Source organism: Hylaeus volcanicus, chromosome 7, assembly GCF_026283585.1.
Source record: "Hylaeus volcanicus isolate JK05 chromosome 7, UHH_iyHylVolc1.0_haploid, whole genome shotgun sequence".
In the NCBI taxonomy this organism is placed as follows: Eukaryota; Metazoa; Arthropoda; class Insecta; order Hymenoptera; family Colletidae; genus Hylaeus; species Hylaeus volcanicus.
The window spans coordinates 4,088,293-4,102,986 of NC_071982.1; the positions used below are offsets into that span (position 1 = coordinate 4,088,293).

A 14,694-nucleotide genomic window follows, 5' to 3' on the forward strand; every position below is an offset into this window, starting at 1 on the left:
GTCATTTAATTTAGACAATGTCTTCGATAGACATAGAAGGTACGAATATTTAATAAAAGTGTAGACAATAATTCTCGGCATCACCTATAGAGATCCTCCTAATCCTTAAGCATCATCAACCCTTGAATCAACCTTGCTCGGAATCCTGACCGGATCAATTCATCACTCCTTTCCAATAAAAAATCCTCAAGACCTCGTTCTCACTTAAAGTAGCTCCCATTAAATCGTGCGTAATTTCCAAATTAATCTCACCTCCCTCCCCCCCTTCCCATCCCGCCCCCTGATCCTAAAATCACGAACGATGGCACCGAAATTGCAAGGAATTTCGCGAGATTATCGTCGATCAAGCGTCGTTCTTAGTCGTCATCGTCGCGCACAGAGCGCCGGGGCCTAACGAGCTTTTAATCGGGGCGATCGTTAGGTCGTTAGCCGCGGCAAAGTTAGGCGATTAATTGCGAGACTCGGAGCTCCGGGAACTTAGTGGCTAGTAAGTAAGTAATTGTTTGGTTGTCGGTACGTACAATACTTACAAAGTCGTGCTTGTCGCTGATGTTGTTGGTGAGCTTGAGTTTGTGGAAACTGACAACCTTCTGCATCCATTGCTCGCCCGTGCTCGGCGAGTCCGGATGGATGTACATCCTCTTCGGCATTTCCGGGTCGGCCTTCCCCGCCACCATCCACCTGCTGCTCGGCAAACACATCGACGAGGGTTAGAGATTGTTTCGGAATGTCAAAGGGAAGGCTACAATTTAAAGCCTTGGTACATTTTTCTTAAAACTCCTAATGTAACAATATTTCAAATAAAAATAGGAATAAATATAAGGGAAACATTATCGAGTACGATATAAATAAAAATTGTGCAAATAAAGAATAATAGTTTTAGGTATGAAAGTAATTAGTCTGCTAAAGCAACTACAATAATATCGAGCAACGCTTCGAACAAGATCGTCAGAAATAAAAATTTGTATTTCTATGAAAATATTATTTATGAAGATCCGTCTCGTTTGACGTGATCGGAGTAAGTTGGCCGCAGAAAGAGAAATCGCTATCGGTGGTCTCTGGTTTCGAGCTATCACGAGGAAGGAAGCGAACGCGAGGTGTCGAGGCCGAAGTTTCTCGTCTGTTCCACGACCGCCTGATTCCTCTAAGCACCGGCTACCGCGATTGTTGTCTTTTAAGAGAGGCGTGTCTAACCGTTGGTAGTCCGATCATCGCAGGTGGGTCAAACGACCGAAGGAAGAAGAACTCGTTCGACGAGTTCCAAAGTGGCTGCGGTCGACGGCGTGATGTAATCGTTCATCGTGGTCTCGCTGTTTCGATTGGCCGCCCCGCCGGCTCCGAATGCCTTTTCGCGTGCATTTTCGCAAGAAAGTTGCCATCGATTCGCTTTCCTTTCACTCGAACCACGAATCTCTACGATATTTCAGAGCTTCGGTAGGAAATCGAGAGCTGGGCCCTTGGAGGACAGTGGGAGACTGAGGTTGGTGAATTTTGATGGTTGAAAGTGGGATAATGTCGACTGAAAATGCCGAAGACCATGTTAATTTATTCGTTGGATATTTAATTGTAACACTCTAAACAGAATGAGATATCCTTCACAGTTCAAAGGAATTAGACTCAACTACAAGGTCTTGATTTATAGAAACACGTCATGAGTCTCAAAATATGAATCTTCCTATACATTCCAACATATTAGATCCAATAAACGTAATACTTTCATTAGAAGTCTAAACTACCTCCTAAACCCTTACATACACTACAACTCCTTATACAAACTCCCTCAAGCCTCTTCAAACTCACAAAATTCCACAAACAAAATCAATCTCTAATAAAGACACCACTTATCGATCTAAAATCACCTATTCAAGCCTAAAAGTTACCTCAGAATACACCACAAAACTCCATCAAACCCCTCAAGCCTCTTCAAACACACAAAATTCCACAAACCAAATCAATCTCTAATAAAGACACCACTCATCGCTCTAAAATCACCTATTAAAGCCAGAAAGTTACCTCAGAATACACCACTAAACCTCATCAAATTATAAATCCCAGTAGTCATCAAACTCCATCCTCTGTAATCCAGCGAGTTGGTCTAAACGCGGGAAACGCGAGCGATTTCGCCCACGCAAAAAGCGTCCATAAGCTGAATCGCTCGGTACGAGATCCCGTTTCGTATATTCACGTGGGAATCCGCTCGCGTATTCGCCATTTACGCGCGCGCGCGGCCGCGATTAAGGAGCCCCGCGGATCGGCCGACACGTTTCCTCGGATTCCGCCGCTTTGTTTCCAAGTCGAACGGCAAATTTTCCGCCGACAGCTTTCCCGGGAGGGCAATTATGTTCCGTTTAACACCCTCGCGACGCGCTGAGACGCGGAACCGTTTCCGGAAAAACGTTAAACGGCCGCGACTGTCGGCTGATGCGTCGTGAGAAACGCCGAGGAATCCTACGTGATTTTCTGGGAAAAGTTAATGGCGAACTAAACGACCGACAGGCGAACATGTGCGTTCCCGCTGGCGTAATTAGAAGACACCGAATTCCAGGGAAATCGCTCGTACGGAGGAAAAAGTTTCAGGAAGCGGACGAGGATGCTTCAATGGCAGATTTTTTCGATGCCGGGCTTTGTCCGGGGGCCTAGTTTCGAATTGAAATTGGATACATGAGAGTATTCTGTTTTCTGAGGAGATTATCCACGCTCTGAAGATGGCGAGATTCCTTGGCGGGATGATTCAAGTTTAATGAGAGCCCTGAGGTAGGGACTTGAGGGAATCCTAGTGCTAGAGCTAACGTTAGTGTTGATGTACGATTCTAGACTCTACTAGCTACAAAACACTGGATTTCTTAATTCTAACTCTGATGATCTCGTCCTGCGTCCCGCCAATTTACAGTTTCTCAAAATCCTTCTTTATTCGGCATTATAACCTACATTCTAAATATCATCCACCCTGAAGAAAATTGGTAACATTAAAAATGTCCATGCAAGCTGAATAATTGCAAGGATTTTTTAACCACGCCGTATTCTCGAAGCGCAAAATTGTTTCGACAAGATAACCAGCCTCGTTATCAAATTCCCGGGGCGGGTATTATAATTTTGACACATAAATTTCCCCCCAGTGAAAGCGGCGGGTGAAGTTGTAAACCGAAACACGGTAATAACGGTTGTCAGAATTTTAAACGTGCAATCTTCCGAGCGAACAATTTTTCTGGAGAGACGACGCGCTAATTCGAACGGAAGTGTCACTATAATCAAGCATTTCGAACGCGATAATTTCGAAATATAAATCTTTTCCGGAGAAAGTCGTAAATGAAATTACAGGCTCGGGAGGATGACGATAAGAAGCGTCGAGATTTATAACGCCCGTAATTTCCGAAGTGGCAACTCTTCGCGGAAAAAGATCGATAGAAAGTTTTCGGATCAAGATCTCTGCATCGCTATTCGTAGGTATTTGTGAAAGCACGAAGATAATGTGTTGAAGTGAAAATTAATGCAGATGTCAACTTGAACTATTAATTAAAAATTGTTTAAATTTAATTTAATTTATATTTGTAACTTGAATGGGTTGCTAAACGTCTTGTATACTGAACGCTACAATAAAAATTTAGTTTTAATTTAAAATAAAATGAGATTTAAATAACAAAATGAGTATCAACAAGCTCCAATTTATTTTTCGAGCTAAACACGGCACCGTTCTGGAGGTAAAACCGAAAGGTGACCTCATCAGCGAACGCCTCCCGCCCAGAACAAATTCTCACTTCATCATCATCAACAGTTTGAGAAAAGAAGAAAAATGAATAAATCCCCGCGAGCTCATCGCGCGAAGTGCCAACAGCTCGAGCCACGGCACGAAAGTATCGAATAATCAGATAATTGCATTAATTTCCGTACTACGAGAGCATGTCGGCACGAAACGCCTCGACGCAACAGCCTGGCGGTTCGAGGGACCGTCAGGATCGTTAACGTGAGCCGCCTCGCGACGATTACACCTTTGGTTTCCCTTACCTGTTGTGGAACTTGTATCTGTAGTCGTCGGCCGCCACGATGTCCAGCAGTAGCATGTATTTTGCCTTGGCGTCCAATCCACTCACTCGGAACTTCATCTGAGGGAACATCTGCCTAGACCCCGGATCAACAGGTACACTTCGATTAGATATTAATAATAATCACAAGGAAAGTTAATGCACACAAGCCTGAGCCATCAGTTTCACTCGTCGTATCAATTTTCAATCTTATTACGAGATCTGTCGCAACAATGCTAGAGTTTCTGTGCATTTGTTTCGCGTAAGTAATGAATAGTAAAAATGCAAAGATTTGTTGATAGATGTGATCAAAACCGATGGCTCTAGTGTTATAAATGAGTGAAATAAAATGTACAGAAAATATGAGCCGTTCATCGTACAAATCGATTAACTCCACTTTTTTAATAATCTTAGATTTAAGTATCAATGCATTTGGTATAGTCATAACTTTATTGTTACTGATTTTAAACTTTTTGTTTTATTCAGTTAATCGAGTTGTGTAATGATTAGCCACATAGCTTCACCATAAGAATTGTCACACTGACCAAGATATGAACTCAAGTAGCTCGTACAAAGTAGGATCGATCTCAGTTGACCGCTCAAGGTTACTTCCCCCACCATAAATCAATCAACCCCTACTCTTTTACAAGTCTGGAATCACTCGTTAGACTTAGGCGCGCTTACTAAGAAGATTTTGATCCCGAACCTGATCGTAGCTAAGAAATGCGAAGAAATAAAGAAAATTCGAATCTAAGCAAGTTTAAACGCTCGTCAAATGGATCGTGGAACGTTCGTTTTCAAAGTTAGGTTCGCGGACGCGATCCTCGAGAATAATTGGCCAATTTTTGGCACCGCGGAGCCCCGCCACGCCCCCGCGACGAAGTTCGCCGAGCCCCTTCCGGTAGACGGCACACTTCCTTCGTTCGTTTTCATTCAGGGGCCAACGCGGAGCGGGTGCAACCACGCGAAATTCGTAATTGCGCGAAGGAAAAATAACGAACTTCTCGCAAGACTCGGCTAATCTCATTCAGAAAGACTTTCTTCCTCGTTCTTCCGCGACTCGTTGCGCGCCCTTTCAAAGGGGATTTCGGCGTGAATGTTGAGCTTCTCGGTTCGTTAAAGCTCGTTACGGGCCACGTCGACTCGCGGGACATCCATTCGTGAATTTTTTAGGGGCCGACTTCGAGTGCATTTCGATGAATTCGGCTTCTTTGGGAAAATATCAGGGTTGACATGTCGAAGTATACTTTTCAGAGCACGGTAGAGGCATGGAAGGGTACATGTCTCGCTTGGGATGAGTACAATGTCGAAGATTCTAGAGGATTGATGGAAAAGGCAGCAGGAGCATTATAAATCTAAAGTGTAGACAAATCGCGTGCTGAAAGGGTTGACCAATGCTCAGAGGTGCAACAGTGTCACTTGGCAGAATCCTCAAAGCTCCGAACATCAATCCACCTTCAACCAAATTCCAAAACTCGGGCCTAATCTGACCTCCACGTGCGTCCAGAATGCCCCTTAAAGCACGTGGCCGCAAGCATTCTGGACGGGACGAGTACAGTGTCCTGGAATCGCGAAGAAAAAGGCGTCAGAAGCGTCATCGATCGACAGGAGGAATAAATCTCGCGCCGAATGGGTTGAACGGTGACTGGGGACGCGACAAAGTCACTTGGCGGAATCCTGAAAGGTCGGAATAGAAACGTGCACGAGTCAATCGGCGATGCTGTCAGACGACGGCCCGCTGGAGGCGCGTTCCCCGGAATAAAAAGCAGACCTCGGCGCAGCGCGCGAGAGGCCATCAGCACGCGGCAACCTGGCGAGCAGTTAGGGAGGAACTTGGTGCACGTCGGGGAATTATAATCCCTGGTGCACGAAGAAAAGGCGCCTTCTGCCGCGCGCAGCGACGTGGACCGCTGATCAGCGCGCACGGCGAGATGCCACTGCCCTGGCATTTCGTGGCCCGAGCGTGTTTTGACTTTTTCCACGCGGGCTTTGTAAGACACTGGCAGCGACAGGAATGCCGCGGCTTCGTGAAAATACCGCAGCTACCTCGACGATGACGCGCGATGGACGCGGCTTTTTGGAGGGAAGCTGGCCGACGTTCTTACGGACGGGACGGAGCTTTGCGATGGTGGAGGAAGTTAAATGGACAGGTGGAGGATTTGTGGCAGAGATCGTTCGCTTAATATGTTAGTGTTTATGACGTATCCGTGGGTGGATGCGGTATAGATTGCTTCTGATCTATCATAGGGCACGTAGGAGTGTATTACTTGCTCATAAGTAATGGTCCGCAGTAAGTGGAAACCTAACATAGAAATTGTACAAGATGAAACCTGTCATAGATGTCCATCTATGATCACCACCATCTTCTATACGACCTAACGTAAAAATTCTATAAGAGAAGACCTACAGATTGCTTCTGGTCTACGCTAGGGACGTGTACATGTCACCCCCATAGGACCTAACCTAAAAATTCTATACGAAAAGACCTATAGATTGCTTCTGGTCTACGCTCGAGAACGTGAATGTGTATTATTTGCTCATAAGTAATGGTCCGCTGTAAGTGGGTAAGAAACCTAACCTAGAAATTGTACAAGATAGAACCTCTCATAAATGTCACCCCCATCTCCTATAGGACCTAACCTAAAAATTCTATAAGAGAGGACCTGTAATACACAAGCCCCATCCGTCTCCTACGGGCCAAAACCTGAAAATTCTACAAGAGGATACCTACAACACAAGTCACGTTCGCGTCCAACAGAACCTAACCTAAAAACTGCGCGAGAAAGAACGTTTACCAGAGAGATACAAGTGTTCTCCAAAAAAGTTCCATACCGTCACTGCTGCCAACATTCCAATTTACACCAGGGCCTCTCGAACCAAACCGCGATGGATATATTGCGTGTGAGGGGAAGAGGTGGGGCCGGGGAGGGGAGTCGAGTGGAACGTAGTTAAGGTCTCTAATTGATTATCAGACCGATCGAGCGTGCAGTCACCCCGCAAAGTGGGAACAATGGAGGATATCCACGGCCGTGGATGTCCACGGAGACATCCTGACTTATATTTATCGGCAACGCGGCACGGCAACAACGTATTGTTCGTACGAAGGGGCAACCTCGAGGTGCTTTCTCAGACACTACTCGTTTATGGCGGCTAATTACCGTAATTGGTCCCGCCGTTATAACGACGACGTTTAAGGATACCTCGCGCCGTTAGCATACAAAAGTACAATAATTCGAGGGGCGCACCGGCGATTTCTCTTAAGGCAATCGCAGCCTCCATAATGGCGAGCGTACACGGGCTCCTCTTTTTTGCGATCTTTTCGCGTTAGGCTCGCATCGAACCCCCGAAGGAAGCGGCGCGCACGACCGAGCCTCGTGTAAATTGGAAAGGTGGCAGCACCGAGCCTGGAATTTTAACTCGTCGTTGTACTATATACGAATGCTACAATACTACTATTCGATTGGTCAACCTGTCAACTGAGACTTGTCAAGATAGAACCAAAGGGAGGTCACATTACGAGGTGGTAATTAATAAGCCCTAAACATGCAACGAAATTAAATCTACTCTAACCTCTAACTTATCTTTTTCAGTAAATGGTATGTGAAGGTAATTTAATGAACTGAAGATAGATTTCTAGCCGTTTCCCACCGAAAGTCGAGAATGAATTTCCACTCGATCCGCATCCCCAATCAGAGGGATGAAAAATCGGTCGATCACGCATCGCGGCCAGTATTAAAGGCTGCCCAGGGATTCCTGGTAGCATCTGCCTACTGTCCTGAATCTCCTGACGAAGGGAGGATCGATCCTCATTCACATCGAGTGCATGCTGAAGGATGCTAAGCCGGATTATCCAGGCTATGTGAGCCAAAACATCCCGCGGGAGGATGTAGCGACGCTGACGGGCGACTCGCATCCAGAGACTAGATACGGGAGTCATGAGACTTGGAATTTAGCCATATTTTAGCTGAAATATTCTTTGTCATGCCGGGGCTTCCTTTCAACCTTAGTGGGGCATGAGGTGGTCCTAGATTTGCTGCTACGATAAAAAATTACTTCTTCGTACACACTTACGGGGGACACTGCCATTAAGAATGTAACTGGATTGTATTTCGGAATTGACGGATAAAAGAAAATAATATTTAATATTAATTCGCTGGAACGAAAACGCATTCGTTGAAAAAACGAGTTGTTCCCAAAACAGTGGAAGACTCCCACGCTTTCCAGAATCCCCCAGGAGACGTTCCACCGATTCCCAGTCACATAACTCGTGTACCAGCCAGCAGTGAGCAAATTATCTGTCCGACCGATGTCGTACGAGGCTGCTGAAAGCTGTAAATCGTCTGATAAAGCTCTTTGACCGGCCGAAACTGTAACTTTTGAAGCGTCCGATAAGGGTTTCGTGACGGCCAAGGATGAAACCGCTATTCGGGGGCCCTCGCGAGTAGACGAATGATGACGCCTTCGAACGTTAACGAGCAACAAACCGGGGACCGTTTTGGTCGATGAGAAAGGGCGTAACCCCGTGACATTCCTTTCACGACGAGGCGTCCTCCGGTTTAATGGCCCTCGTCCAGATTACGAGAAAAGAAATTTGGCTCCGCGCGGCAACGTTTCTCCAACCCGAGACACGTGTTCGGGCTCACGATTTTATAAGCGACCAATACCCCTTCTCAGCTGGAAGGGATCTCGCATCCTTCCCCAGTGACCCAGGGATCGTCCTGACGTAAATTCTACCAAGACAGTTTTCAGGAAGATATTTGGTCTGATGCCTTTTTCTTCGAGAGTGGAGTCAGCATATACCATTCGAAATACACGTAGGATTAAGTATATTCAATGGTTCTCAGAGTGGATGAGCAAGTGTTTGTCATCATATTATACATTCATAAGTGGCCAACTGAAAATTTGATCGATAAGACAGATCGTTCTGTTCGCAATGTAGAACCCTTGGTCGATATGACAGGTGACTCTGCTGCAAATGTAGAGCGCCTAGACGGTAATACACTTCCCTCTAGTGGTAACGTGGTTCTACGTTACCAACCCTTACCGACAAAATGCCCTATATTACCGTCGCACTACTCTACCTTACCAAGTAGACCAGTACCTCTATTTCTGCATTCGAATTCATGCGTTAGGGACCCGCCACCCTACCGACAGCGTCCTGCCGTCGCTGTCGCAAGAATCTTTCCAGTATCGACTCCTACTTTAAGGACACCCAGTACACCCAGTCGTCCCCGTGTTTCCGCAGTGTGTGGCAGGTGGAAGCGAGCTCTCGCTTCCAGGAAACCTCAGGAGCCCGCGGTGATGTGCGAGGAACGACGAGCACGAAGGGCCACGATATAAGCGCGGTGAGCAACCACGTCCCTAAATTCTTCTCCCTTTCCCTTTGTCTCCGCGGGTCTCCTCGTTCCTCCCCCTTCGTCCAGCAACGCTCCGTCCTTCTCCACGGCTGCCCCGAATCCTCCTCGTCCTCCTGTTTTTTTTATTATATACTCTCCATCGCCGCCGCAACGTCTGTCCCCCTCCCCTCGCGGCCCCCCGTCGCAGCAAGCGCCCCCCCGACCCACCCTCTCGCCACCCATATTTGTTTCTCAGACGGCGCTAATTTTCGGCGTTACGGCTCTATCGGGCGAGGCCGATCTGGCGACCGCCTCAGGCCGTCTCTTTCGGTATTTCATGCTTGGGGGCCCCGCGGGCTCCCGGCTCGTTAACGAGGAATCGGAGAAACGAGGATCGATGGTGCAAGGCGACGACGTCTTCTAGCCCAGGAACACCTGTAGATCGACGCTGACCGCGTGCTTGCGTGCCTAGACGACGCGCGTTTCGAGCCTGGACGAGATCGGTGACGCAGATTGCGACGCCAGTTACTGGTGGAACTCGGGGTGAACGATTATTCGACCTGATCGTTTAACCACCGCGTTTCCACGGGACCCTCTTCGTCATTTTCCTCGGGAGGATGTTTTCGATTCAACGTATGATTAATTTATCATTACTTCATGATTAATTATCGGTTATTGCAGAAACCTCGCTTATTGCAAGGCTTTCACTCCCGATTTTCTTCGACAATTGAGGTTCCATTGATTCGACAACGGAATTTCTTTCAATAACGATGTACTTTTATCAATCCTGCATGAAATGCCGTCTAATAAAAAGATCTGAATAGAAACGACGAAACATCCTCCATAATGAACCTAACTTCTGGCACTCGATACTGTAAAACAACACTGGCCAACGTCGCCACGCGAATCAGCCAACCATAACTCAGCATGATGAATTAGAGACAAAACGTCTGGCACAATATTCAGCTTGAAAGAGGATGGACGAGTCGGTGGTTCAAACGAAGCGTTACACGATCGTCGTTTAATCGCGGTATTTAAATCAAGCCGCGAGAGTCGCGGTCATAAATAAGCAGGGGACATGGGCGAAGGGGTTATCCTTCCGCGGAGGACCTTTTTACGAGACCGTAGATGAATAATAACGACAAATAGGGGAGGAAAGTAAAGGCCGTTCGGTTACAGGTGTGCGCGCGCATCGCGGTGCCACGAGATCGAGATACACCCGACGATTCGATAAAATCCGCGCCGGATTTACGGCGATCCCCGGATCGCTCGATCATTCTTCACGATCCTTCGTGAATTTCGTCCCGATCGGCTTGCTCCTCTCGAGTTACGATCCTGTTTCGCCTTCGGCAACGTAACGCAAATTTCTTTTCCCTTTGTAACAGTTTTCCTTTAAAATAATTCAACTCGAATATTTATGATTGTTATCGTTTTTGGTAATCTACAACATGGAGAAACAAAAATTCGGAATTTGGATGTTATAAATTTAAATCAGTGCCTTTGCAATTGTACCAAGCTCGTCCACTGTACAGATTCCAAAAAAAAGTGCGATCGAAGTTAATCTCGAGTTCTTGGCGTGCGCAATTCGATTCACGTTTTACAACGTTCGATAATGGTCGACGCATGCGCGCCGAACGATCGAGCGTGCCCTTTCGGCGCGTCCAGCGCCGACTAGTGGCGATAAGTCGAACGTTGAATCGTTATTTACGGGACGTCATTACGCGCGACGTTCGCCGAAAGCGTCCACCGCAACCCGGTAGCTTTCCAGTTAATTTATTTTATCGCTAAGCTTCGCTCGCCAATGATTTGCCTTTCGCGGGTCACCGTGACAATAAAATTGAAAGCCCCGCTGCGTTTTATGGCGAGATTAAAAAACACGTTTGGCTTACTGGTAAATTGCGCCGCGCATCCGCGTCTTTCATACGAACCGTAACGGGAATTCGCGGGATTTTTGCTTCCCCCCCCAGAGGGCCTTTAACGGAGGCCAGATTGACTCCCGAGTCATTTTCAATCGAATTGCATTCAATCGTACGACGGATACTTGCAATTAGCAGCCACTACGGAGGTTATGCATCTATTAGTTCTTTAAATTTCTTTCTAAATTTTTCTTTTTGCAAATTGGAAGTCTAAAACATTCAAATGATGTTCGATTTATTTGTTGATAAAGCTTGGCTTTAGAAAATAATACTATTCTGGAACAACGATAAAAGGAATGAGTCAAAATTAACCAGAAAATTGTTCTGATACAGACTTTCGTTTGCGAGAAAAATAGAGTCAAAATCGTTCAAGTGAGAATCACTGATACGTCAGTAGGAGCTAACTCAATTGGCCACTCGAGGTCACCGATCAGTCACTACACCTGCAAACATTACAAAAACTTAGCAATCATTATGCAACGATTAATTAAATCGATCTACATGAATTTCAACTTGCATAAACAACTACCGCGACAAGTGTCGGCTTTCCAATTGTTTCGAGACAAAATTTAAGCCTCGGTAGAGATTTTCACCGGTCTGACAGCGAACGTGATAAGACGAGAACCTGCGCCGCGACGCGTGAAAGAGTCCCGGTCCCGGCAGCGCCCCGGCGTCGTGGCTGGCTTAACGCAATAGAAGCACATCGCGAGAGCCGGGATCGTAAAAGGCAAATAATGCGAGACTCGCCTCGTTTCCACGCGGAGCAGCCCGTTGTGAGGGAAAAGCGCATTGTCGTAGCGGTGGGACGCGCGCGCGCCCGTGCATCACCCCAGAAAAGCTCGTCAAGTGCGAACGCGCGGGGCGATCTCGTCGAGATGGGATCACCGGAAACAAAACCGGCGAGATCCGAGCGCCAGGGGTTTTCAAACTTTTCTGCCCGCTTTAAACGCTGCTTCGCCTCGAAACGTTAACGTTTTTACGATCGATGACGTCGTGGGTACACTCGTTTCGACGCGAGGAAACATAACCTCTGTTTTTCTTGGAAACATAACCTCTAATTTTTACTCCGATTCTAACTCCCGAGTTTTAGGTTAAGGGATAGTTCCAGGCAATGTTATCGAGCATTTAACTCATAGTATTAGGTTGTTCCAAAAGTTTCTTTCGTTTTACTAATAAGTAATACATACACACTATTTCATGTCTAATGTTAAATTATTGAATTGTATACGATTCGGTTTGCTCCATTACTGTTACAACATCAACATCTAAGAAATTAGATTGTCTATTTATATAAACACTACCGTACAAAATAATTGAGTGGAAATTACGAAAGAAACTTTTGGGACAACCTAATAAATGCTCATTCGGTGGCGATACCTTCTATTAGAAGTACTCGATTGGCGAGAAATTTGAATTCCTCGCACCGTAAATTTTCCTGACCTCCACAATGGCACCGAAGCTCATCGAGAAAAAAAAAACAAAGAAGATGAAAGTAGCCGAAAGGAAGCTCCTGACGGTGTCCGTCAACCGAGACGCGGAGAGCCGTTTCCACGAAGCGGTCAGCCCAGAAACAAAAGCGATTCGTTCCGGGTGGGGACGTGAAAAGTGAAATTAAATCGTCCAGGCGACGATCTATCGACGTCCCCGCCCCCCGAGGACCCGGAGGACTCGTACCTGAAACGTAAATTGCTACGAACTGAGTCGAAGACGCAACTTTGAGACACTCTGCTGGCCTCCCTCTCGCTCGGACTCGGTTAAAAAAGTTCCTCGCCGCGGGGGTTCCCCGAGCGCGGCCCCGGGATAAAAGAAGCCCTCGAAAGCCCCGACCAGCGACTATCGGTTTCCCTATCGGGGCTGGTCATCTCCGTTCGGCCGCCTCCACGGGGCCCTGCGAACGAAAGGCGTATATAAACTCGCCTTAACTGCTTTACGACGATCGTTTGTACCGATTTGTTCGACAAGACTCTCGTAGGCTCGTGAAGGAACCGGGAGGGGCCCCCTTGTGCCCTGCGCCGCGGTACCATTCCCCTCCTCGCGAACGGAGTGTCCTGTTGTCTCTTCGTGTCTCTTCCTTCGGATAGCCCCCCCTGAGCTTGCGTTTCAGATTCGAGTGGAAGCTTTCGAGGAAAGAGGTTAAGCGAAGTACGGCGGGAAATTGAAATCTTGCAAAGTGAACCTTGGGTGCGAAGCTTCAGGCGGGAAAATTGATTGTTTTTAATCGCTCTACTAGTGATTAACAATCGATAACTCGAGTTGGAGACTTTAAATGTAAGTGTCTCGTCCCTCCCACCGAGATTAGGGGATTGATATTCCAAGAAGAGCACAGTTGCTGGACATCACCTCCGACAAGGCGGCCGGAATACTAATCACCCGGACGAATTTACATTTCGTTAGCGTAGGAGCGCAGCGGAATCGGCGACGGTTAGCGAAATAAATTTCCCTCGACACGTAGCCTCCTGAAAAATGATTCACGTCCCGCTCCGTATGCGTCACCTCCACAAAGAACCGCGCGGCGTATCCACTCGAGCGGTTGAAAGGGGATACGAGGTCCACCTTTCACGCCCGAGGACAATAATTACCCGCGTCTCATTTATACGAGACTAACAGCGCCACGAAAAAAATACTCGAGCTCCTCAACAAAATAACACGCGGAGGATCTCGCTGTCCGACCGATTGGCCCGGACAATGATCGACGGAACGCGGCTAGGCTAATCGCATATTCATGGGCCCGGGGCTCGTAAACGGACCTCCTCGGCGCTTCCACAAAAATTGGAAATCGACGCTGCAGTCCCTTCGAATTATGGGCCTTGGGGATACACCAACACTCCTACCTTTTCATCGCTTGGCATCTTGAGGCCTAGCTGAAGTGTCGCTAAGTTACTTTAACCTTTTGACACTGTCAAGTGGCGAGGATAGTAGTGAGACTGTGATTTCGATGGTTGTACGTTTGGGGCCTTACTTTCAGATCGAGTTGAGTCTTGAGGGCTGAGTAATCTAGTGTGAGGATTCTACGACTTCAGTGCCTGTTTTCTTCAGGGTCCTGGTCAATTTTGACAAGTCTCGGGACAAAGTTTGTAGACTTGAGAGATTCCTCAGGCCTCTTTGAGTACTAGGAGATCCTCGGAAGGGTGCTTAATTGGCCCACACGTAACCGTCTGATTTTCTGAAACAGGTCCGCCGGATTTGGAGAAGGCTCGTCTGGAAGCCGTGGTTTCCTGTGGTCCCAAGGTCAGTAGGCGAAATTCCTGCGTCCAACCCGGTATAATTTCGTCCGTTTATGACTCGCCAAGAACAAATAATAATTTAGTGGGCGTCCACCGGTTTCATCCCCCCCTGAGATGGGTGCCCAACAGCTCCCTCCCGCCACACTGTATAAATAACGAGTGGCGCCAGCCGAACTTCCACTGTTACATTATCTCTTAT

At 47.1% G+C, this 14,694-nt stretch overlaps 1 protein-coding gene across 3 annotated transcripts in view; it reads right to left on the reverse strand.

Moving 5' to 3' along the window:
* The window catches only part of LOC128879214 (optomotor-blind protein), a 114,224-nt gene that overhangs the window by 65,100 nt on the left and 34,430 nt on the right, over positions 1 to 14,694 (reverse strand). For 2 of the 3 annotated variants that reach the window (XM_054128150.1, XM_054128151.1), the window contains exons 3-4: positions 4,003 to 4,116; positions 522 to 684 (exon numbers count right to left, since the gene is read on the reverse strand). In XM_054128150.1, the coding sequence (XP_053984125.1) occupies positions 522 to 684; positions 4,003 to 4,116 (277 nt within the window). The remainder of the gene's footprint in view (positions 1 to 521; positions 685 to 4,002; positions 4,117 to 14,694) is intronic. The other variant, XM_054128152.1, reaches the window with a different exon arrangement.